General features: G+C 38.4%; 5 protein-coding genes across 7 annotated transcripts; 4 read left to right on the top strand and 1 right to left on the bottom strand.

Annotated features, from left to right (window-relative positions):
• The first annotated feature begins 275 nt into the window (after nt 1–275).
• On the top strand, nt 276–5,168 carry LOC111786128 (beta-1,3-galactosyltransferase 7). 2 transcript variants are annotated; one of them, XM_087121224.1, is made up of 11 exons: nt 276–559; nt 684–780; nt 874–929; nt 1,011–1,225; nt 1,314–1,377; nt 2,702–2,774; nt 2,855–2,975; nt 3,074–3,161; nt 3,250–3,375; nt 4,383–4,492; nt 4,571–5,168. In XM_087121224.1, exons 1-11 carry the CDS (start codon nt 522–524, stop codon nt 4,717–4,719), a joined length of 1,137 nt encoding a protein of 378 aa, XP_086977350.1. In that variant the 5' UTR covers nt 276–521; the 3' UTR covers nt 4,720–5,168. The 2 variants fall into 2 exon arrangements, with proteins under 2 accessions (XP_086977350.1, XP_023522241.2); XM_023666473.2 differs by having other exon boundaries at nt 278–578.
• A 1,096-nt stretch (nt 5,169–6,264) lies between these two features.
• On the top strand, nt 6,265–9,847 carry LOC111787508 (uncharacterized). Of its 2 annotated transcripts, none has more exons than XM_023667491.2 (5): nt 6,265–6,653; nt 7,143–8,079; nt 8,171–8,266; nt 9,193–9,329; nt 9,404–9,847. In XM_023667491.2, the coding sequence occupies exons 1-5, from the start codon at nt 6,409–6,411 to the stop codon at nt 9,552–9,554; spliced, it is 1,566 nt and encodes a 521-aa protein (XP_023523259.2). In that variant the 5' UTR covers nt 6,265–6,408; the 3' UTR covers nt 9,555–9,847. The 2 variants fall into 2 exon arrangements, with proteins under 2 accessions (XP_023523259.2, XP_086977189.1); XM_087121063.1 differs by lacking the exon at nt 6,265–6,653 and having other exon boundaries at nt 7,146–7,327; nt 7,399–8,079.
• A 936-nt stretch (nt 9,848–10,783) lies between these two features.
• LOC111788918 (uncharacterized) lies at nt 10,784–16,584 on the top strand. Its single transcript, XM_023669496.2, has 6 exons — nt 10,784–11,090; nt 11,352–12,124; nt 12,233–12,993; nt 13,075–13,152; nt 14,773–15,528; nt 16,149–16,584. The coding sequence occupies exons 2-6, from the start codon at nt 12,013–12,015 to the stop codon at nt 16,215–16,217; spliced, it is 1,776 nt and encodes a 591-aa protein (XP_023525264.1). The 5' UTR covers nt 10,784–11,090; nt 11,352–12,012; the 3' UTR covers nt 16,218–16,584.
• A 1,211-nt stretch (nt 16,585–17,795) lies between these two features.
• On the top strand, nt 17,796–18,368 carry LOC111788919 (putative calcium-binding protein CML29). Its single transcript, XM_023669498.2, has one exon. It carries the CDS (start codon nt 17,834–17,836, stop codon nt 18,239–18,241), a length of 408 nt encoding a protein of 135 aa, XP_023525266.2. The 5' UTR covers nt 17,796–17,833; the 3' UTR covers nt 18,242–18,368.
• A 743-nt stretch (nt 18,369–19,111) lies between these two features.
• LOC147793384 (protein MEI2-like 6) lies at nt 19,112–20,667 on the bottom strand. Its single transcript, XM_087121761.1, has 4 exons — nt 20,270–20,667; nt 20,095–20,208; nt 19,641–19,800; nt 19,112–19,559 (listed from the first exon to the last, which is right to left on the bottom strand). Exons 1-4 carry the CDS (start codon nt 20,641–20,643, stop codon nt 19,386–19,388), a joined length of 822 nt encoding a protein of 273 aa, XP_086977887.1. The 5' UTR covers nt 20,644–20,667; the 3' UTR covers nt 19,112–19,385.
• Between the last annotated feature and the right edge of the window lie 3,853 nt (nt 20,668–24,520).

Here is a 24,520-nt window from a genome sequence, read left to right on the forward strand (position 1 = left end):
GATTTTAAAATTTGTCGAAATATATTTTAAAAATTTTAAATTAATTTGATACATATAATTAAAAAAAATAAAAAATTAAAGAAGAAAATACTAAATTACTATTTAAAAAGTCCACCATAGTTGGAAAAACAATATTCGTAGGTTGTCTTAAAAATCTCAACTTCTCGGAAAGCGGAAGCACGATTGGGCAACGACCTTCCTTTTTAATCAAAGATTAGTAAACAATTAAAAGTTAAATCATTTCAATTTAGAAACCGATTAACAGACAGGTTTATAATTCTTCCGAAACCGCGCACGACTGGTGGCGCGATTAATCAAACCCCCAAATCCCCATTCGTTTCATCCTTTCGCCGCCTTCATCCTCTGACTTCCATAAAAAACGCGCCCAATTGATTCATAAACAATCCCAATTTCATTCACCTTTCGTCTTCCTCCTGGTGGGTCGTCTGTCTTTTGAGAGATTCCCCATTTCACAGAGGAAAAAAGATGAAGAATCGTGGCTTTAGAAAGATCTCCATCGTATGGTTTCCTTTCTTTTGTTTCCCCTTCTTCCTTCTCGGTATGCTCGTCACAAACAGGTTTCTAATTTCGCCTCTCGATTTCTCCTCTTGATTTCATGCGATTCTGTGTTTTTCTGGGTTTGATCATGATCGGGGTTTTTCGATTTCTGCGTTATGTTGCAGGATATGGTCGGTGCCTGAATCCAATGGTCAGGTCATCTCTCGGCATCGCCATGAGCAGGAACTTCAAATCGTCTCTGAAGATAACCCTATTAAGATGGTGAGTGTTTGCATCTGATTGCCTTACTTATACGACTGATTGATTCCATTGCGCATTTGAGTATGATTTTCTGTTTCTTGGAAAAATTTTAAGCCAGCGGAGAAAAGGGATATGATGACCGAAGTTTATAGAACTAACGAAGCAATCAAGTTAGTGCAACTTGTTCTTTATATTTCCAGTTTCGTTGGAACAAATTAGTTTCCTTATTTGAAATTTCTGGATGTGTACAGATCTTTAGACAAGAAAATTACAATGCTTAACATGGATTTAGTGGAGGCTAGGAATTCTCGGGAGGTACACTCCTCTGAGAATTACACCCCTTCTGTTGAATCTTCTGTTCAAGACAACCTGCCAAAGAAGAAGATGTTAATGGTGATTGGGATAAACACCGCGTTTAGTAGTCGAAGGCGTCGAGATTCTGTTAGAGAGACGTGGATGCCTCGAGGTATTTAGGTTCCCCACACTGTTGTTATGTCTCATTTTCATCAGTTTACGTTGTTTTTCTACTAAAACATGGTTTGATGTTTGGTCAGGTGAAAAGCTGTTCCAGTTGGAGCGAGAGAAAGGGATTGTCGTTCGGTTTATGATTGGCCATAGGTATAATTGCGTCTCTTGTGGGTTATTGGCTGTAGCTAACTGTTTGAAATTAGATGCTGGTGATGATGGAGTCGCTTTCCATAATGATGGGGCTCTCTTTTTTCAACCGGATGGTCCTAATGAATGAAATTGACATTTAAAGCATAGGGTATTAGAGTTTTTGTTGGTCAAATTTCTCTGTGAGAGCCTTTCATTGTCATGCTGTGGATTGTTTCAAAGCTTGGCAATTAAAGTGGGTTTGTGATGACTTTTTGAGACGAACCATCTTTTCTGTAGTTTTTGGATTGCTTTTTTGTAACCGCCCATGCCCACCGCTAGTAGATATTGTCAGCTTTGGCCTGTTACGTATCCGTCGTTAGCCTCACGGTTTTAAAACGTGTCTGTTAGGGAGAGGTTTCAACACCCTTATAAGGAATGAGTCGTTCCCCTTTCTAACTGATGTGGGATCTCACAATCCATTGTTCTCGTTGGCATACCACCCAGTGTTTGTCTTTGATACCATTTGTAATAGTCCATGCCTACCGCTAGAAGATATCGTCCGCTTTGGCACGTTACATATCGCCGTTAGCCTCACGGTTTTAAAACGTGTCTGTTGGGGAGAGGTTTCCATACTCTTATAAGGAATGCTTCGTTCTCCTCTCCAGTCGATGTGAGATCTCACAATCCACCCCCCTTGGGGGCCCAGCATCCTCGCTGGCACATCACCCGATGTTTGGTTCTGATACCATTTGTAACATCTCATGTCTACCGCTAGTTGATATTGTCCGCTTTGGCCCGTTACACATCGCCGTCAGCCTCACGGTTTTAAAACATGTCTGTTAGGGAGAGGTTTCCACACCCTTATAAGGAATGTTTCGTTCCTCTCTCCAACTGATGTAGGATCTCACAATCCACCCCCTTGGGGGCCTAACGTCCTCGCTGACACACCACTCGATGTCTGGCTTTGATACCATTTGTAACATCCCATGCCCACCGCTAGCTAATATTGTCCGCTTTGGCCTGTTATATATCGCCGTCAACATCACAGTTTTAAAACGCGTCTGTTAGAAAGAGGTTTTCACACCCTTATAAGAAATGCTTCGTTTCCCTCATCAACCGATGTGGGATCTCAATGTTCTCTTAATGGGCAAAACAAGTTCTTTATTGGCCCATTTTGCAAAAGCAGCAGCTACTATTAATCTGTCAGCTTTCTCCTTTCACTGTATAAATAAGTAACACTAGACTTTCCTGATTGTGATTACCATACTGTGTTAGATTCTCCTATTTGTGTTATTCTAGCATTTTCTCCCTTATCGAACTAACTCGTCGATCTTTGCATGATTAGCGCAACATCGAACAGCATTTTAGATCGCGCTATTGATTCTGAAGATTCCTTGCACAAAGATTTCCTTAGACTGGTAAGACAATCTAAATGGAGTTATGATCATATAAAAGAATGATTAGACATTCAGCTTGTAAACTGAATCATGATGTGCAGGAGCATATTGAAGGGTACCACGAATTGTCTGCAAAAACAAAAGCCTTCTTTTCCACTGCCGTTTCTATATGGGATGCTGACTTCTATGTTAAGATAGACGACGATATCCATGTGAATTTAGGTACGTTTCACGTCGTTAAGTTGCTATCTCTTCTACGTATGTGAAAGCGAAAAATACATTTATCACGATCGCGTTTCTTATAATTCTTCCCCATACAGGGATGCTAGCTACCACTCTGGCTTACCACCGGTCAAAGCCCAGAGTTTATATTGGATGCATGAAATCTGGACCTGTTCTATCTTCAAAGTAATTTTCATGGACTGCTTATCATGTTTATTAAGAGAGGAGGATTTGTAATAATATGCTTTCTTTTTGCTTATTTATTTGATCATAGGGCTGTCAAATACCATGAACCTGAATTCTGGAAATTTGGAGAGGAGGGAAATAAGTACTTCAGACATGCAACTGGACAGATTTATGCAATCTCAAAGGATCTAGCCAACTACATTGCGAATAATCAGTAAGCTTATAGCTTTTCTGTGTACAATTAGAGTACGTAAAGTAAACACATCATCATAGCTTGTGTAAGTTTCTTAATATATACGAAGTTGTTCATATAAATTTGTCTAAATGGATCGAATATGAACTGAATCAAAAGAAAATGTTATGTTCTTTGATGTATATGGGAAGTTTTTCTTAGTTGATGAGCTTGCAGCTCTTTTTTACGTTTTAATTGTGAGGTCCCACATTGGTTGGAGAGGGGAACAGAGCATTCGTTATAAGGATGTGGAAACCTCTCCCTAGTAGATGTGTTTTAAAACCGTGAGGTTGACAGCGATACCGTTGGCCAAAGTAAACAATATTTGCTAGTGGTGGGCTTGAATGTTACAAATGGTATCAGAGCTAGACACTAGGCGGTGTGCCAGTGAGGATGTTGGACCCCCAAGGGGGTGGATTGTGAGATCCCACATCTGTTGGGGAGGGGAATGCAACATTTCTTATAAGGGTGTGAAAACTTCTCCTTAGTAGACGTGTTTTAAAACTGTGAGGCTGACGATGATACGTTACGGGCCAAAGTAAACAATATCTGCTAGCGGTGGACTTGCACTGTTACAAATGGATCAGAGCCAGACACTGGGGGGTGTGCCAGTGAGGACTCTGGGCCTCAATGGGGGTGGATTATAAGATCCCACATTGGTTGGGGAGAACGAAACATTCATTTATAAGGGTGTGGAAACCTCTCCCTAGTAGACGCGTTTTAAAACTGTGAGGTTGGCGACGAAACGTAACGGACCAAAGCGGACAATATCTACTAGCGGTGGGCTACGGTTATAGTAGAACTTGCATAGATTTTTTAGTTGTTTATTACTAATGGAATGGTAAATGAGCCCTCGTGTTAACACTAAACGTTTATGACTTTTGGGAAGTTATATATATCCTCCACCTCTCTTTTTGGAAGAAATATGTATGTGATCTTTGTATCAGATTCTTAATGATAGGGTTTTTAAATTTACACTTGTGATGCAGGCTAATTTTGCACAAATATGCTAATGAAGACGTGTCGCTCGGTGCTTGGTTAATTGGGCTTGAAGTCGAGCACATAGATGACCGCAATATGTGCTGCGGGACTCCACCTGGTAACATTTTCATCAGATGAACCTGATCATAGCATAGTTTCATCTTGGTCTTTCTCTAAAGACATAAAATGTTTGCAGATTGTGAGTGGAAGGCACAGGCAGGAAACATGTGCGTTGCATCATTTGACTGGAGTTGCAGTGGAATATGCAAATCTGTGGAGAGGATCAAGAATGTCCATGAAAAGTGTGGTGAAGGGAGTGCGGCTGTCTGGAGTGCCTTAATCTAGCTCAACGCTTCTCTTTGTCTTGGATTTTTGATATCATTCAGCTGTGATCAGACAAAAGCTGGACACTGTTTGGGAGTTCAACTGGCCACGAAACGTTATGTCGAAACACTGCACGTAAAACATCGAAAGAAGGTAACGTATGAGCGTGCAGTGGTGGAATGCATTCGTCGAAAAAAAGTGGTTTCTACCACAAAACTTCCAGTTTTGTTCGTGGGAGTCAGATTCATTTATACCTCTGTTTGTTGCTTGATCATAGGACTTAGGTAATACAGCCAGTGTATTGTGTAATTTAGGCTGATTTCTTATTTTGGATGTGTCGGACTCTGTTTATTTATGTCATTTCTTTGTATAGTGTAAAGAGAATGATTGTTTCTATCCGAAGTGATTGTATTTTCTGTAGCCTTGAGCTGGTCGATCATATATGTATTAACGAGTTGTGTTCTTTTCAAGCTGATGAAACTTTTAGTATCGTGAATCATGAAAATGCAGCTACCTTCCTGGAAATCGAGTTCCACAAGGCCGACATCGACATCGGCATCGGCATCGACATGGCCTGTAAGATTGTAACACCAATATTTGGCACTCTCATGATAGTAAACAGCTTGAGAAACTGGCAACTTGGAATCAATTGGCGATACTCGTTAGTAATGCATTCAATCCATCCCTTCTGTCGGGGCTGAAACCTCGGGCATCAGATCAGACTGTGGTTCGACATTGTCCCTGTCTCTCCCCGAGAAACAACAAGAAGAAGACGAGTTAAGAAAAAAAAAAAAAAAAAAAACTCTAAACACAAATTTAGTCCCTATTATTTAGAAAAATTTGATGTATGATATTCTACGTTGGTTGTGGAGGAGAACAAATCACCATAATTTTCTCCTAGCAGACGCGTTTTAAAGCCTTGAAGGGAAGCCCGTGTGGAGGAGAACAAATCACCATAACTTTCCCCTACATACGTGTTTTAAAGCTTTGAAGGGAAGCCCGAAAGGGAAAGGAGGAGAACAAATCACCATAACTTTCCCCTAGCAGACGCGTTTTAAAACCTTGAGGGGAAACCCGAAAGGGAAAGCCCAAAGAAGACAATATCTGCTAGCGGGGTTGGGGAGGAGAACAAACCACCTAGAAACCTTTAGCATACACGTTTTAAAGCCTTGAGGGAGAACCTCTGCTAGCGGGGTTGGGGAGGAGAACAAACCACCTAAAAACCTTTAGCATACGCGTTTTAAAGCCTTGAGGGGAAGGCCAAAGAAGACAATATAGGGGAAGGCCAAAGAAGACAATATTTACTAGTTGAATCGAGGACAATATCTCCTAGTTGGATCTAGACAGTTACATTTTATATATATAATTAAATTTTAATTTTTTCAAATCGACCAAAATTTAATTTAACCAACGTCTGGTAGAAGACAATAAATTACTATCTATATATATAATTTAGAATATTGAATTTAAAAAATATATATATTAATTTTGATCCTCTAAAATTTTTAAATTAACAGAATTTATTTTGTGCTGTCTCAATCACATATAAGGTGAGCGCGTGTGGTAGGATTCCCTTTTTGTATCGACCCACTGACAACTGCTTCTCTGACAATCGGACTCCGATCTCATCTGCCGATTCCATTCTAACGCCGATCCCTCTTTTTGTCTCTCTTTCTCTCTCTTTCTTGTTTTTCTGTTTGATCCGTCGCCATGAATATCTTGAAACAAACATCTCTTGCTGTTTCAAATCCTTTATTCATTTTGTATGCTTGGTTCATACTCTTACAGTCACTCACAGTGAATCTAGCCAATGCATCAATCCATTTCTACGACAAAGAAGCTTTCATTGATGTCGGTAACTCTTTTCTTCTCTCCGGCGGCAGTGAAGGTCTTGCGGCTTCTCTCGCGGCTAATTCCGATACGCCTTCTGTCCGCAATGTCCAATCTTCGATCCAGTACTCTTCCTAACTCTTTGGATGTCTTGATTTTGATTCATGTGCTTCTTTTGCGAGTCCGTGTGGATAGGTTTTGTTGAAGGCGTCCTTGAAATTGAGATGTAATTGCGTTTTAATTTGGTTATACTTGAGCTGGATCTGTGTTCATTTTGTTATATTGGGGGTAACATTTGGCTTTAAAACATGATTCATTGGTGAGATAGAAAATGAAGAACAATATCGTTCCATTGAAGAATTTCGTTTTGTTTAAAGATCATATTTGATTAGAAAATTTGTTTTGAACAACTTGGCTAGTAACTCTGTTTCTTGTTTCTAAAGATCATATTGACCTATCTGCACGCATCCTCGAGAATGTTTGAAGGATTTAATTATTCGCAGAAACTGGTTTTTGTAAAATTATGCCCTGCTGTAGCTCACTGAATGTTTATAATCTGTATGTATATATGTATGTATTCTTCTCTCAGTACATGAAATTTACAAATGGGACAGATTTTATAATATCACCTTTTGGAGGAGCAAAGCTGCTGCCGACCAACATACAGACATGGAGCATAGCACTGGATTGATACAAGTTATCATCTTCGAGGCTGCTGATCGCGATAACATTGGTGGTTCGGCTTATGGTGGGCAGAGAGCTGTATGTTGCACTCCAGATCTTGCCAAGTTTGAAGGATGTAAGCAAGGGGAAGTCATTAAAAGACCTTCTTCATCAGATATTAACTGGCCTGTTGTTTTAAATGTGCAGTTCAGTGGTAACTATCTTCACACTCGCATGGAAGATATGGAGGTTTCCATTACAAAAACTGGAATGTATAACTTGTTCTTTGTAACATGTGATCCAAACCTCAAAGGATTGGTGATGAGTGGGAGAACAAAGTGGAAAAATCCCCATGGTTATTTACCAGGACGGATGTTCTCTTTAATGAGATTTTATGTATGTATGTCCGTTGCATATTTATTGCTTATTGTCATTTGGCTATCTCAGTATGTGAGGTTCTGGAGTGATATTCTGCAACTTCAGCATTGCATCACAGTCATCGTTGCGCTCGGATTATTTGAGATGGTCCTTTGGTACTTCGAGTATGTAAACTTTAACGATACCGGAATTAGGCCAGTCGTAATCACAACATGGGTGGTGACCGTGGCTGCTGTAAGGAAAACTGTTACACGGCTTCTTATACTGTCAATTGCCATGGGTTATGGTGTCGTTCGGCCCACTCTTGGTGGTCTTACCTCAAAGGTTCTTCTTCTAGGGATAACTTACTTTTTGGCATCTGAGTTATTGGATATTACAGAGTATGTTGGGATTATAAATGATGTTTCTGGAAGAGCAAGACTGTTGCTAGTCCTCCCTGATGCGTTCCTAGATGCATTTTTAATATTGTGGATTTTTACTTCCCTTTCAAGAACGTTAGAGCAGCTACAGGTATTGCTTTCCTGTTCCTGATATCCGCCAAGTTTAACAGCATGGATCCTCTCATTAGATAAACTTGTTTTTTTTTCTTCTTTTCTTTCAGATGAAGAGGAGCTCTGTTAAGTTGGAAATATATAGGAAGTTCTCAAATGCTTTGGTGGCCACTGTCATTGCTTCTGTTGCTTGGATTGGATTTGAGGTATGACTTCAAACTCTTTACACATTTTATTCCTTTATCCATGTAGACATCTATAGTGCCAACCTAATGCTTTACCAAATGAAAAACAAAATATAAAAAATGGGATACCGAAGTTAGTGTGAGATCCCACATTGGTTGGAGAGGGGAACGAAGCATTACTCACAAGGGTGTGGAAACCTCTCCCTAGTGACACGTTTTAAAATCGTGAGGCTGACGGTGATACGTAACGGGCCAAAACGGACAATATATGCTAGCGATGGGCTTGGGCTGTTACAAATGGTATAAAAGCCAGACACCGAGAGATGTGCCAATGAGGATGCTGAACCCTCGAGATCCCATATCGGTTGGAGAGGGGAACGAAACATTTCTTACAAGGGTGTGGAAACCTCTCCCTAATTGACGCGTTTTATAATTGTGAGGCTGACGGTGATACGTAACGGACCAGAGCGGACAATATATACTAGCAGTGAGCTTGGACCGTTACAAATGGTATAAGAGCCAAACACCGGGCGTTGTGCCAATGAAGACGCTGGGCCCACAAGGAGGATGGATTGTGAGATCTCATGTTGGTTGGAGAGAGGAACGAAACATTCCTCGTAAGGGTGTGGAAACCTCTCCCTAGTAGACGCGTTTGAACACCTGAGGCTAACGGCGATACGTAACGAGCCAAAGTAGACAATATCTACTAGCGGTAAACTTAGGTTGTTACAATTAGTGTTTGCATCTTCTAGCTGATGCATGCTGTGCAGTAATTGGTGTATAATTATGGAAAGTTTGCTCCAGGGTTACTAATAGAGTTCAAATTGCATAATGAAATCTACATGAACCTCGTTGTTTTAGGGACTCTTGCCCACCGTGTCTTCTTGTTATTATTTTAGTGCTGTCTTGTACAGCAATGTTTCATGATAAGCTTTTGCATATGGTAGGTCTACTTCAAGGCGACAGATCCCTTTAATGAAAGGTGGCAGAGTGCTTGGATCATAACTGCTTTTTGGAACATTCTTGCATTTGCTTTATTATGCGTTATCTGCTATCTCTGGGCTCCATCACAAAGTTCTCAACGGTGTGTTCTATACTTTCCAATGTTTTACCACTTTCTTTCAGCCTAATCCTAAGTTTTAACAATCATGAACCAAGGTATGCTTACTCTGATGAAATCGGAGCTCAATCTGATGATGAAGAAGCTCAATCCCTAAACCGAGCAAAGCCAGAGAGTGAACTTAGTTTCGTGAAGCAAGCGCAGAACGTCGACGAAGACGATGACAGGGAAGCGGATAAAGGAGAATGATCAGTAACCTTTGATTCATCCCTTTTGTTTTGATCTGCAGTAAGTCCAGTTCATGGGAGTCCTCGGCTAGATCACCCAATACTCAATGGAAGTGTTAACTGGATAGTGAGGGCTCGCCCTGCAGCATGGCAGCACAAAGGAGAGTGTATATATTGAGATTAACTCTCCCATTATCTTCGTTTGTTTTGTAAAGTCTTATTTGCATATATGTTCTTTGATTTATTCCTATATTTTAAAAACTAGAAATTTATTCTCATCGTTTGTTAAATTTATTATATATAATTTAACACTAATTTTTAGACTTTCAAATTGATTCAAGAATCATGGTCAATTTATTTGACTTGACGTGGGTGTCATGGTCATGTCTATCCGGGATGTCTTATCTATATGTCTATCCAGGACGTCTTATCTATATACTTGTGAGATTGGATCATGCATATGAATTATTCGCGAAGTTTGATTTTTACCTGATGGCTTGTTCATTGGGTTAGAACAAGTGCCGCATAATTGTTATGTCATAACTAAAAAAGTGCGGTTGTGACACTAGATAGACATACATGTCCATGAGTTTTGAGAATGCTACGAAATTGTGAAACACGAGCATGACTGTAATTATAATTCTTAAAGACTTGAATATGATGCACAGTAGATTTTTGAATATGATGCACAGTAGATTTTGTTTGAGATGTAAACGAGAATTTTTTTTTTTCAATATGAAGCTAGTAATCCGATTTTGTAAATGCTTTTGGACTAAATTTATTATTTAACTATTTTTTTTTAAAAGATAGAATTTAACAAATTTTTTTTCCAAAATTATATGAGTTCTAAAATTATGACATTAATTTGTATATGGTTAATTGAATAAAATAAATAGATAATTCAATTTTTATAATTGTTTGAATTAAAAAAAAAAATCTATCTACTTTTTTTTTTTTTTTTTTTTTGTGAAATTTTATTTGAAATTTAGGGTAAATAATAAGTTGAGGCTAAATTTAGGGTAATAGTAGTTATTGATATCTAATATATTTAATTTTTTTTTAATAATTATAGATTTAATATGAAGAGATAAATTTTTAAATTTTAGCTAAGATTTGATTAATATATTAGGAGATAAAATCATAAATACTAATTATTTTTTTTTTATCTAATTAAATTGAATTAATAATAATAATTTTAATTTTAATTTTTAATAGAAAACGGATATTATTTTCTCGTGTGAAGAGTGCCGTTCTTCGCATGTTACATTTTGAGTATCAATTTCTTCTATTCGCCTTTTCCAATTCCTTCTTTGTTCTCGTCGTCTCTCGCATGGCGGACCAATAATCATCAACTCAATTCCCATTCCATATCCGACGATAATTCAATCCCCATTTTGCCTAAGTTCTTCCCCGATTCCTTTATTTATCTGCTCTCTTCTCCTACTCTCCAACTTTCGCGTTCTTCCCAGACGCATTGCTTCGATACAGGGTTCCATTCACCACTTATACCCACTCCTTTGCTTTCCCCTTCCTTTCAATTTCAATCACTCGCCTCAAGGTTAGTATTCTTTCTTAATCCCTCCCCTCCGTATTGCTGGGATTTACTTCCGTTTATTTCGGCTATGAGATTGTTGTTTCTGATTATAGGGTGTGGATTCGAAGTTTATTTTATGTAGCATGCTCTAGGGTTTTTACTGTTTTCACTTTTGTTGTTGTTTTCTCTGATTTTCTTACTCCTTTAAGGGTCTATTGATTGAATTTATTGCGGCGTTTCTAGTGTTGCGTCCGAATTCTGAATGTTCTTCCTCTGTGAACGTAGATGTAATCTCCATTCCTATTTCTACCGCCATTTTACGCTGTGATGAGGGGCTTCTGAGTTATTGACGCTGCCTTCCAATCCGTTGTTTGGGGAAGATGGGTGACGGAGAGCGAATTGCTCTTCTTCATTCCGTTGCATTTTCTTTCAAATAGTCTTTATGCCATTGCCATAGCATTCTTTTGTCGTCAGGCTGCAATCCTTTGCAATTAATGCTTTTGGTGAAACTTCAGAGGGTTCAAGCGATATTGTCATTGTCAATTAGAATTCAGTAACAATGTCACTGTCACGCTTGGATATGTTCAGTTTCTAGTGATTACGATTTCTAATGCAGAATCGTTGTTGGAGGAGAATAAATCTGCAAGACAGGGTGGGAAGTTAGCTAGTCCGTAGATGAGGATTGATTTTTTTTATTTAGGCTGAGTCAAATCTTTCCTTTCCATCCTTCAAACAATTGTAATACTGGCGTCCTTCCAACTAGTCTCTTGCCTAACTCTTTTATTTCATTGATGCCTCTATAAACAATTATAGCACTTTTCACGATTTTCTGCGGGCATTAGGAAGGACTAGTACTTCTGCTGGCGTTGTCTTAATAACTATTTAAAGAATGTGGTTAAGGATGCAAGACGTGTTATGCTGTCATGGTTGATCATGTTTAATACTTATGATGGAAAGAAGTGAACCTACATTAGTTCCAGAGTGGCTGAGAAATTCTGGAAGTGTTTCCGGGAGTGGGAATTCAGCCCAACAATTTGCATCGCCTTCTCCTAACTCAGGTAGTTTGTAGTTTACAATATTTTGGACATCAACCTATTCCTTTTCAATAGTCTTATTTATTTTATTTCATTATATTCAGTAATTTGTTATTATTCACTGTTTACTAGATGTTTCTTCGCAAGCTCAATACTCGAGGAGTAGAACTTCAAAGAGCATTAGCGATATAGATAAACCGCACATTGATTTATTGGATTGGTCATCTTCGTCAAGCTCAAAGAGGAGCTCTAGTCATGTCTCTGGAAAGAATGCTTACAGTAGTTTTAATAGGAATCATCGTGATAGGGACCGTGAGAAGGAGAAAGAAACTTCAAATCTTGGGGACCCTTGGGGTCATGACTTTTCTGGCCCTCTGGCAAATACATATTCCAGTAGGGCTGATAAAGGAGCTTTGCAGCGTTCCCAATCGATGATATCTAGGAAGCAAGGTGATTTATTTCCTCAAAGAGTTGCTGCTGACTCAAAAAGTGGAGGCTATAATCGTAACCCGAACATTAATGGCTTTCATTCAGGAAGTACCATTAATGGTATCACTGATAAGGCTGTTTTTGACAAGGATTTTCCATCACTTGGATCGGAAGAAAGGCAAGGAGGACCAGATGTAGGAAGAGTATCATCTCCTGGCTTGACCACATCTGTTCAGAGCTTGACTATTGGAAATTCAACTTTCATTGGTTGGGAGGGATGGACCTCAGCTCTGGCTGAGGTGCCAACTATAGTCACAGGCAGTACAGCTGCTCCATCATCTGTTCAACCGATTGTTGCTGCTAATTCTGGGTTGGGGTCTCCAAATGCAACAACTCCACGAAAGATGGCTGAAGCTTTAACACAGGCACCAACAAGAGCTCGTGCTGCGCCTCAGTCAACTGAGGTAGTTGTTTTCCTCTTAAAATTTTGTAGAACACGTTTACCGCAGTTGATATAATTCCATTTTTTGTTTGTATTCTGCCAGTCACAGAGGCTCGAGGAATTGGCTATTAAGCAGTCCAGGCAATTAATCCCAGTAACGCCTTCAATGCCGAAAGTTTCTGTAAGTTTTTTCTTCAGCGACACTATTTTTATAGTTCAATATTCCCGAAATCTACTTGTTTTATGGTTCAGGCAACGGAAATCTTTATTTTTCCATATTCTTCTGTTAATCTTCTGTGTCTAATATTGGTGTCTTATCTGTTATTCATTTGTATTAGTAAAAAAAAAAAAAAACTTTGGAGATGGAGAACTTTTAAACCCAGAAGCTTTCTTTAGGAATTATTTGCAGGTTATACTTCTTCTCATTGGTAATCTTAGGCCCACTCTGTTTTTGGAGACAAAATATGGGTAAAATATTAATAGCTAAAGACAATAGCTAAAACGTGATGGCATCATGACATGAATGGGATATTTTCTAAAGTTAAAATCTTGATATTTTGATGGCATTGCCCCAGAGGAGCCAAATTGTTCTTATCTGTTGACTATTGGATTTACATAATTGAGCTTTCATGATCAATGGAACATGTTTGTTGCGTGGGATGTTGTTCTTCTAGTTAATGTTTGAATTAGAAAATTCAAGTAATGAAGTGAAAATAAAACTAGTTCAGGCTCACTGTTAAACATATTCGTTTATGCTCATATTTTATTGCTGATATGGAAGATTTGTAATTGTGATTGTGACAATGTCTTAGGCAATATATTCCTTTGTGAAAAATAATAATGCAAAGATTGTGAAATAATAATAGTAATAATGTTAGACGAGTTCTATAAGTGATGAAAATATGTATGTCTCCGAGTTCTGCACAAGAATTATAGATTCATAGCCAAAGCCAAGTGTACAAGATTGAGACTCTAAAAAAGATCTAACTCAAATGTAAGCTACTGAAAAGGATGTTTACAAATTGGACCAAGTATTATAAAGTTTTCGGAATTGGAGCTCCATTAGCAAGCAACAACAGAGACATTTTCTCAAAGATGTGAAGGTTTTCTAAGAATATTAGAACATTAATTTATTTCTCAAAAGCGTGAGTCTTCTATAAAACAGATCAATGTCATTTTTAGCCACAATCTCACTAAACAAACTCCCTTGTCTTCTGGCTTCCTGTTCCACTACAACTTTGGCCTGTACTGCAGCTAAGGGTCCCTAGGGCCCAGAGTATCCTACCGGACCCTACAAATGTACAGTTTCCATTACCCTTTTACATTCGATCTCACTCTCCTTCAAGTGCAAAAATATGTTGCAAGTCAGCTCTCATTGTGCACAACTAAGTCGTGTTGGTCCCATGTTGAATTTTTTAGCAATACTGATTGCATAGTCTGAATCTCTCTGTCTTCAATTCTGATTTGGGAATCCTTTCTTTCTAGGTCCTTTTTTAAGGGTTAAAGAGGGACAAGTTGTGTTATAAATGACATTCTTGGTTACAATGAAGCTTTCTTGATCATTTTATCAAAATAGATATGTTAATGATGAAAATAGTAGGATCTTAGAGGAAAAGGTATTTATTGGAAACTCATAGTGGTGAAATATTTCTTATTCCATAATCCATATTGGAAATCTTTTCTGGCGATATAACAATCTCTGCAACGTTGTACATGTTGAAGACAATTGTTCGAATAACTGAATGTGTTGACTACAAAACTTCAAAATTATCTCAGATTTGTTGCCTCATTTACTTCTCAGGTCCTTAATTCTTTTGAAAAATCTAAATCTAAAGGAGCATCCAGAACTACTGAACTGCATGTGCCTGCCAAGGGAGGTCATCAACAGCTCCCTGTTGTGCAGCATAATAGTCAATCTCTTCGAGGTGGACAAGTCAAGTCTGATTCTCCAAAGGCCTCTCATGGGAAATTCCTGGTTCTCAAACCAGTATGGGAAAATGGTGTGTTAAAAGACAGCTCAAATCCTATTAGTAATGTCAACAGTAGAGCTCCAAATTGCCAGCCTTCTGTTGCCTCTTCAGCAACACCGAAGACTTCAAGGAACAACCTGAATCCTCCATCCTCTTTGGAGAGGAAGGTGGCGGCTTTAGATCTGAAATCAGCATCCACTTTGGAAAAGAGACCCCCTTCTCAATCGCAAAGCAGGAATGATTTCTTTAATCTCATAAAGAAGAAAACTTCCGTAAATGGTTCCACTAGGCTCCAAGATTCAGGTATTTGCACATCCCCTGTCAAGGAAAAGTCAGGGATAGTTAACGAGGAAGCAGGTGGTTCTCCAGTGCAGCCTCCTACTGTTACAGATGAGTTGATTAGCAATGGCAATATCACCGAAGAGGATCAGAGGTTTTCCAAGACCGTGAATAAAAGCTTGAGTCCTAGCATAGCATTATGTACAGATGAGGAAGAGGCTGCATTTCTTCGTTCTCTTGGATGGGAAGAAAATTCAGGAGATGATGAAGCGCTTACAGAAGAGGAGATTAATGCTTTTTATGAGCAGGTAAATGGTGCTTGTTTCCTATCTTGTCATTTATATTTTTGCTTCAGCATTCCTTGGCTATCATTGTTTGATTTCAGTGTCAGTCTTCTTATCAAAAGAGAATTTGACGCCAGTATACAGGAATGAGTATGATCTTTTCTTTTCCTGGGTTTCTGTCTTTTTAATGCTTAATTGTGTCGATAACGTGCTGGTCAATAATACGCATGGTCCTAGCTTAAACTTAAATCATGTCACTGTTGCAGCCATTATTATTATCTTTTTTAATTTGGGGATCTGGATAATAACCATAGGCTTGACTACTTATCAACAGGACAAGTTATAAACTCTGATTTCCCTGAAGTCATGGATTCAATTCTTGTGCTCACTAACCTAAGAAAATAAGTGATATTGGTTTCCAACCTTAAATATTGTAAGGTGCTCATTAGCTAGCTAGATATCGGACAATACGATCAAAGGGGATATAAATACTGAAGGGTCTTACTATTTTGTTATTTGCTTATGAGGATATTTATGACTTCAGGCAAATTGCTAGAGTTGAGATTGTTTTAACTCGGTTGTTTTGTTTGTTGTATTTATACAACATTATCCGAGCACTTAAAACTACAATTGTTTTGTTGCAGTACATGAAAATGAAGCCGTCACTGAAGCCGATCAGATGCAAGTTACCAGAACCCTCCAATGCTGTCTGAATACTACAAATCTTTCATGTGGGATCCTTTTTGTCAGTTTAGAGTCATAAAAGGAAGAAAAAATTGAGAATGTTGGGCAGGAAGCAGAGAGTGAGTGTTGGTGTTGGTGTTGGTTTGGCGAAGTGCAATAAGTGATAGGTTACAAGTCGTCTCTGCTTTCTTACAACTGATTTTGTTTGGTTTTTTGAGTAGAACAATCGGAAAAGGGGTTGGATAGGCAATGTGCTCTTTGTTTGCAGTTGCAGCTGAAGATGGCACTGCAATTTGCATTCGGTATTTTCGCCCTTTTGTTACTCTTTAAATTGATCTTATAAGATGGCCTGCTTTGCTTTTCATAGGAAAAAAAAAATTGATTTTTATCTCTTCATTATTGTCTTTGTTTTCTTCATGTGGATAATTTACAATATTACCAATAGGAATTAGGCTTAGTTTTTTTTCTTTTTTCTTCTTGTGTTAGCCCATTTGTGTTTCTTATCTACTTTTTACCTATTTTAAATTCAAGGGATTTTTTTTTTTAACCCTAAGGAACATGGTTGACCATGCCCCATCCCTTGTCACAATCGCCCTTTTTATTGGTAGTGGATTTGGCTATTGTATGGTATTCACTCTCAGCACTGAGTGAATCAAGCCAACTTAGTTGAATCGTGTCGCCTACGGTCGGATAACGTATGCTCACGTCTTTGGCCACGATTTGAGAATAAGATTTTAGAAAATAGGGAGAGATAGATTTTGAAAGAAGGTTGAGAGAGATTGAAAACCATGTTATATGATATACAAGCAAAAGACAACACAACGGTTTATAAATAGCATATAACTTTTTGAGAGAAGTTGACAATTGGTTGTATCCCCATTTGAGGCAATTCAGGTCAGGCAGGCTTAAACGTGATCACGAAATCTAGGTGGGAGTAGTCGCATTCCCCTGTAATATATTTTGAGACGATTCAGGTCTGGTAGGCCTAGACGCCTATACGTGATTTCACCAACTGGCCATACAAAATCTAGGTGGGAGAAGTTGACTCGTCACATCTCCTATGTCTACCAAGCCAAAACGTCATACACTTAGAAAAAGCAAGAAGGAAATTAGAAATCGATAAAGTGATAAAGGCAAGGGTTTCAGCATGTAACAGGCATGCAGCCATAAAGAACACGCTTTACACAAGCATACACCTTGCAAGCCCAAGTGTAGAACACGCTTTAGACAAGCATACACCTTGCAAGCCCAAGTGTAGAACACGCTTTAGACAAGCATACACCTTGCAAGCCTAAGTGTAGAACACGCTTTAGACAAGCATACCCCTTGCAAGCTTAAGTGTAGGCAGTCTCACTAATCAAACGGTCACCAAACTATACACGTAGATATAATCATTAATTTCCCTTTAACGAAGCAAATTCACCGGAAGCTCCTATTCTCAGGCATCTGCTTCATCAGATACTCCGCGTTAGAATCATGTGCTAACTTTAATGAATAAATTGATGCACACAGTTTGAGGTAGGCTGGAATCTCATTCCCCTAAAGTGGCTAAATAATTGATCCCAACCCCCTTTTCTCTTCACTTCACCTATATATAAATACACCCCTTCCCATGCCTTCCAATACACACATCTAAACACAAACCATGGCTCAACAACCATCTCTCTCCGCCGAGACTGACAGCCTAAGCCACATCTTCAACCTGATAGAAGCATTCCGAGCATTCGACACCGACAACGACAGTTTGATCTCAGCAGCGGAGGTCGGGGGGATCATGGGCTCGCTCGGGTACAACCTGAGCGAGCAGGACGTGAACATGATGATGGAGGAGGGCGACGTGGACCGAGATGGGCTGCTGAGCATGGGGGAGTTCTTGGAGATGAGTGCAAGGAGTGTGGAAGTTGGGGAGGTGGGGAGGTACTTGAAGGTTGCCTTTGAGGCTCTAAATGCAGATGGGGATGATCTTGTGAGTGGGGAAGAGCTTTATGAAGTGTTTGTGAATTTGGGATTGGATGTTTCATTGGAGATGGAGCTGTTTTTCTTGAGGATTTGAAACTTATTGTTAATTCTCTTGATTGATATACTCTTTATCTCTTGCTTTTATGTCTTACTTTCAAATTTTAGTTTAAGTTCTTATGTACTTCCTATCCCGTCGCAATATTTAACTTCCTTTCGTATCAGTTGCAATATTTAACTTCCTTTCGTATCAATAAATTTCTGTCTGTGTAAATTATTGTTAGAGGATCATCTTTCGATTATGTTTATAGATATCACGCACTAAAAAATTGTCCATAGAGTTTGTTCATAAGCTTGACTTGACTTACCAAAAAAAAGTTATTAACCCGGATAATTATTACATAGAAATTCCTGTAAATACGGATGAAATGTACATTATTTTCACAACAACAAAGAGAATTGAAAAGATACGTAGTTCCTCTATTTGAAAGCTCTCTCACTTTAAATTATTTTCCCGCTTCAGTTATTTATTTCGACATATTTGGATCGTGGGCTATTTTCAACAAATAAAAATTGTTTCACGAACATCTAAGACTTTTTACTTTTTATTTGCTTTTATGTGATTAGATTATGAAATTCTATGTTTTTGGAGGGTTCTCTCATTCCTTTACCAAAGGAATTAGATTCAAACAAGTCATAATGACATATAATCTATAGTAATTGTTTGACTTCATAGCTTACTAATTAAGACATTATTATATAAAAAACAACTTTAATGACTAAGTATTAATAATATATATAAAACTTACTCATAAAAATAAAGAACAATTCCCACATCAACCTAAGAACAACACAAACATCCTCAGGATATGTAAGGATATGTAAATGTGTTCCCAATGTAGGTTTATAATCAAAAAAATAATATTTCCATTGGTACGACGCCTTTTGAAAAAGCTCAAAGGAAAGCCACGAGAGCTTATGCTCACCATAGACAATTATCATATTATTGTGGAGAGTCGGAATCCTCGAATGTCAACGAGGGTGGGAAAGCCCGAAGCTAAGCCATGAGAGATTAGACACAAAGTGTGGAGGGTCGTGTTCATCTAACATTACCCACCACCACTTCCATTAGGTAGAAAAAGCCACAAACAACATTCACAACATTCTTTAAAGACTCAAACCCTAAAAAGAAACCAAACATGGATTACTTACTCATTAGCAACAAGCAAAATCCACTCGTTTTAGCCACCTTTCTTAATCGGGCTAGGCGGCGGCCGCCCAATCCGCTTACCGACCGCCGTGACTCGATACCTCCGGCAACCATCACTCGGCGGCTCCAACACAACCGGAAGATAGTTATTAGCATGGCACCAAAACACCTTATTCCTAAAAGCCTCCATGAGAGCCTCCAAACCCTAAACCCACAAAACACCATTCTTTACATCAACATATATAAACAAACAACCAACCAACCAAAAACAATGCCTGAAATTGACCTGAATTTTAGCACGTTTAATTTCACACACTTTTCTGTTCACCGAAACCTCCCATTGACGGCGGTGATACGCTTTACAAAACTCCGAAGCTCCTTTAGAACTCGTGAAATTCACAAATGCATACCCCAAATTTGAAACCTTTCCATCGAACCAAAATTTCCTGAAAATTTTGAAATTTTAGTAATTCATGCAAAATCTCATAATGGGTTGTTCCAAAAATTTGAAATTATAGTTTTTCATGCAAAATCACATAATGGGTTGTTCCAAAAAGTTGAAATTTAAGTGTTTCATGCAAAATCCCATAATGGGTTGCTCCAAAAATTTGAAATTATAGTGTTTCATGCAAAATCACATAATGGGTTGTTCCAAAAATTTGAAATTTAAGTGTTTCAGGCAAAATCCCATAATGGGTTGCTCTAAAAATTTGAACTTTTTTTTTTGAAATTGAGCTGACCCGAAATCCATTGGCAAGTAAACGAAGTCGTACTCCGACCGGAAGCTGTTTTGATTAGAATATGAATTCTTGCACTTGCAATGTTCGTCCAAAATTTGCAAGAGATTATGTCGCCTGTTCATAAAAAAAGGGTCAAATTCATAGAGTTTTGTAATAAAATAATGAGAAATTTCACCTCAATTGATTGGGGATGTTCTTGATCATGACGGTGGTGGTTTCCAAGGGCATGAAATCGAGGGCAGATGGAACCCATTTCTTAATCTTGGATTTTTTGTGGTGGGATTTGCCGTCGCCGTTGCCGACGGGATTTTCCGAGTGAGAGAGAGAAACGCCGCCGCCACCGCCGGGAAAAGGAAGTGGCGGAAGGAGGTGGTAGAAAGCGAAGATGGGATGATGGGATTGGTATGGGTGGATGTAGGATTGATATCCATGGAGGGGTGGGAGGCATAGAAGGGCGTGGCGGAGGTGAGGCGGCGGGGGAAGAGATGGCGCGGTGGAAGGGAAAGGGTCGGCGTTGGGGTTCAGAGAACTGAGACGGCGGAGAGCCATAATGGAAGAAGAAGAAGAAGAAGAAGAAGACGAAGAGGTGGCGTTTGGTTTGGTTTGGTTTGATGATGGGATTTGGTTTAAAATGATGAAATTAGTACTAAAAGGGAAGCATTTCTGAGTTTCATTAAATGCTGCCGTTTCCACGTTTGGGTTTGGCGGCGAGGCTTTGCGTCATGCTCGCCGCCGTCTTACATTCACTTGATGACACACAAAATAGCAAGAAGGGCCGGGTAGAGTCCCGAGCCTTAACCTTGAAAGTCGGGATTCCAAAAGGAATTGGGCATGCGGTTCTAGGGTTAAATCCGTCCATATAAAATATGAATCTTCGTCAAGTTTGGTGTCAATCGGGCATTGGACAGACGCTGCACAATACCGTATGACCGTTCACCAAAATCATATCTATGCTTAGAAAATTGAAAATGTACTATATGTCAACTCTCCACCACTTATGGGCCCTATGGCCTAAACGATACTTATATAATCGTTCACTAAAATCATGTCTATGCTTAGAAGATTGAAAATGTACTATAGGGGTAACATGGTGTCAGCTCTCCACCACCCCTAGGCTCTGTAGCCCAAGTGAGCTACTCTGTGGCACATACGTGTGTCACAGTGTGGGCGACGTGTCGAGACGAGTGTCTCGGGCAAATTCCTTTAAAATGCTAGCACACGTTGCTATCAGTCTCATAATTTTTAAATTATAATAGTATCAACATTTAAAAGTTGATCGAGTTAACCTCACAAAATAAACGTAAACCTATCAAAGTTAAATCTATTCTAAGTGTAGATTAGATGAGATAATTGGAGTAATAAAGGGTGTAGAAATGATTAGCAAATTCAAAGCAAAGTAAGTAATGATTACAAATTCTGGAAAAAAATCTGGGAAATTGAGGCCTAATTTAATGAATTTAAATACCTGTCTTTTCAACTTCCACTATATATATATATATATATTTGCCAAATAATTACTGGGCCCAAGCCTTCTTGGGCCTCCTTCAACGCCCAAGCCTTCTTGGGCCTCCTTCAACGCCCAAGCCTTCTTGGGCCTCCTTCAACGCCCAAGCCTTCTTGGGCCTCCTACAACAACTAATCCTAGCCCAGCCCAATACTTCAAGTTTGTTGGGCCTACACTTCCATAATCACAATTTCTTTTTCTTTTTTCTCCTTCCTACTCATTTTCACAAACAATATAATATTCATACCCACTTTGTTCAAGAATGGAAAGAAACACTTCTTATAAAAGCGTGAAATCGAACATTTTAAAATCATGAAGTTGACGGCGATACATAACAGGCCAAAACAGACAATAACGACGAGCGGTGGGCTTAAACGGTCACAAATGGTATAAGTGTCAAACACTGGATGGTGTATAGGACGTTGGTCCCTCAAATGAGGTGGATTGTGAGATCCCACATCGGTTAGAAAGGGGAACGAAGCACTTCTTATAAGGGTGTGGAAACCCTCCCTAGTATGGTAACATACGTAACGAGCCAAAGCGGACAATATCTGCTAGCGATGAATTTGGGTTGTTACAAATGGTATTAGAGCCAGACACCGAACAGTGAGTCGGCGAGAACATTGGGCCCCTAACGATACATAACGAGGCAAAAGAGACAATAATAATAACAAACCAAACCAAACCATTATTCAACTTTGAGGCCAAGATTTTGTGGGTAAATGTGTTTAGGTATAGTAATTGTTGGTGAAATCAGACAAAATCATTAACCCTATGTTTGTTTGTCTGTTTTGTCCAACGTAGCTGTTTGTTTGTTTGTTGGTTGGTTCTAGTTTGTAATGGTTTTTGGGTTTGTGTTCCCTTTAATGCAACCCCTTATGATAGGAGCAAAACAACGAAAACATGTTCGGGTCGATAATTGGACTATGTTAATGAGGGTGGTTGTTGATTGTCCGATCAACGTTGAATTTGTATTATACCATGTTACAACCACTCTCCGAGAATTGGAGATGGCTCGAGTGTGTAATAACTTGATGGTTTTCGTTATCACATTCATAAATATAATAGTTTATTCCTAAGTTGACTTTTCACTTCCACAACCTATTCTAAACCGTTCAACTTCTTAAAAAAGTTCAACAATATTCTTATGGTTGTCACTATGTTTAAAATTCTTACTATCAATAAGTGGACGAAAACTATTTATTGACACCTCAGATTATATCCAAACTTTTTAATTTTACTTTTGATTTTATTTTTTAGAAAAAATACACATATATATATATTAGACAAATATTTACATGCTTAATATAGGTATCATATTTCTTTTATTGTTATACGTGAATATCTCGTATTCATTTATTGTTATTTATTTGATTATAAATAGATAACTTTCACGGTTATTATGAGCGTGGGCGTTGAATTGAATTGATGCACGTAAAAGGACGGCAATGGCATGCATTCATTTGCTGCCAATTTCTGCTCATTCTGTTTCTTTCGTACCCATAATTCCCCTTTTCATTTACTCCTAAACCCACATTTTCTTTTTTGTTTTTATTTTCTTATAAATGGAAATTTAAGGTACAAATAAAATTTAAAAATATATTTAAAATGAAGTTATTAATTTGAGTAATTAAAAAAAAAAAAAATTAAAAATGTAGATAATAATGATGGAAGAAAAAGGAAAGCGTGTGGGAGAAAGATGAGGGATGAAGAACCATTGAGTATGAGGTGCTACTCAAGAACACCATCATCACCCTTGCTTCCCTTTGGTCCCTTCTATGCTTCCCAATTCCCCGCCCGTTACTCTCGTTTCGTTCACTTTTCTGTCGGTTTAATTCAACCGAATGATCATGAGTTTATAAGCAAAGAATACATGTTCATTGGTATGAGACCGTTTGGAGAAGCCCAGAGCAAAGCTATGAAAGCTTAGGCTCAAAGTGAACAATATCATACCATTGTGAAGAGTCGTGATTCCTAACATGGTATCAGAGCTATGTCCTTAATTTAGTCATATCATAGAATCCTCAAATGTCGAACAAAGAAGTTGTGAGCCTCGAAGCTTTAGTCAAAAGTGATTCAAGTGTCGAACAAAGGATGTACTATGTTCGAGAATTCCAAAGAAGGATTCGAACCTCGATAACATTGGGAGGGAGTCCCACGTTGGCTGGAAATGATCACGAGTTTATAAGTAAAAAATACATGTCCACTAGTACGAGGCATTTTGGGGAAACCCAAAACAAAGCCATTATGAAGACTCGTGATTCCTAAGCATCTTAAACGTAAAAGACGGCATGTTTTATAGCATTGAGGTTAGTTGCCCATAGCCAAGCCCATTGCCCCATGCATGCTATTTAGCCTCAAAAGCCATGGACCCTAAGTTTATGTTGTTATTCCATTACTCGATCCCACGTGGATTAAAGAGGAGAACAAAACCAAACATTTTTTACCAAGGTGTAAAAGCCTCTATCTAGCAAACACATTTAAAAAAGTTTTGAGACAAAAGTCCAAGAAACACTATATGCCAAACCATGATTTTAATTATTGAAGTATAAATCTATTAGAATGTTAAACATGACAGTGACTATAACAACGTTTCAACATTCCAATATCCTGTGAAGTCAAGATTCAATATCAAATTAAAATATGATTTCAATATCCCGTGAAGTCGAGATTCAGGTTAAGAGTGACAGCCCATTAATACATTTAATATTCCAATATTATATTAATTTAAAACTTTATTAAAATACAATTCTTCAAATGTTAGGCATACAGACTTTTGAGGCACAATCCTTGACTTTGGTCTGCAACCATTTCCAATGACCAAATGGATCATATATATATATATTTATTTATTTATTTATTTATTTATTTTATATTTATATAATTTTTTAAGGCTCTTAACTGAATGCCCCACTAATTTAA

The sequence above is a fragment of the Cucurbita pepo genome, chromosome 2 (genome assembly GCF_057944985.1).
Source record: "Cucurbita pepo subsp. pepo isolate OVF chromosome 2, ASM5794498v1, whole genome shotgun sequence".
Classification (NCBI taxonomy): domain Eukaryota; kingdom Viridiplantae; phylum Streptophyta; class Magnoliopsida; order Cucurbitales; family Cucurbitaceae; genus Cucurbita; species Cucurbita pepo.

Coding starts and splice junctions, on each gene's coding strand:
- LOC111786128 (XM_023666473.2), top strand. CDS start 487: ATGAAGAATCGTGGCTTTAGAAAGATCTCCATCGTATGGTTTCCTTTC. Junction 579..683: donor GGTATGCTCGTCACAAACAG/GTTTCTAATTTC, acceptor GTTATGTTGCAG/GATATGGTCGGTGCCTGAAT. Junction 1,226..1,313: donor AGAGACGTGGATGCCTCGAG/GTATTTAGGTTC, acceptor ATGTTTGGTCAG/GTGAAAAGCTGTTCCAGTTG.
- LOC111787508 (XM_023667491.2), top strand. CDS start 6,409: ATGAATATCTTGAAACAAACATCTCTTGCTGTTTCAAATCCTTTATTC. Junction 6,654..7,142: donor AATGTCCAATCTTCGATCCA/GTACTCTTCCTA, acceptor CAAATGGGACAG/ATTTTATAATATCACCTTTT. Junction 8,267..9,192: donor TTGCTTGGATTGGATTTGAG/GTATGACTTCAA, acceptor TGCATATGGTAG/GTCTACTTCAAGGCGACAGA.
- LOC111788918 (XM_023669496.2), top strand. CDS start 12,013: ATGATGGAAAGAAGTGAACCTACATTAGTTCCAGAGTGGCTGAGAAAT. Junction 12,994..13,074: donor CTGCGCCTCAGTCAACTGAG/GTAGTTGTTTTC, acceptor GTATTCTGCCAG/TCACAGAGGCTCGAGGAATT. Junction 13,153..14,772: donor CTTCAATGCCGAAAGTTTCT/GTAAGTTTTTTC, acceptor TTTACTTCTCAG/GTCCTTAATTCTTTTGAAAA.
- LOC111788919 (XM_023669498.2), top strand. CDS start 17,834: ATGGCTCAACAACCATCTCTCTCCGCCGAGACTGACAGCCTAAGCCAC.
- LOC147793384 (XM_087121761.1), bottom strand. CDS start 20,643: ATGGCTCTCCGCCGTCTCAGTTCTCTGAACCCCAACGCCGACCCTTTC. Junction 19,801..20,094: donor TACTTGCCAATGGATTTCGG/GTCAGCTCAATT, acceptor CAAAATTTTCAG/GAAATTTTGGTTCGATGGAA. Junction 19,560..19,640: donor TTAAACGTGCTAAAATTCAG/GTCAATTTCAGG, acceptor TTGTGGGTTTAG/GGTTTGGAGGCTCTCATGGA.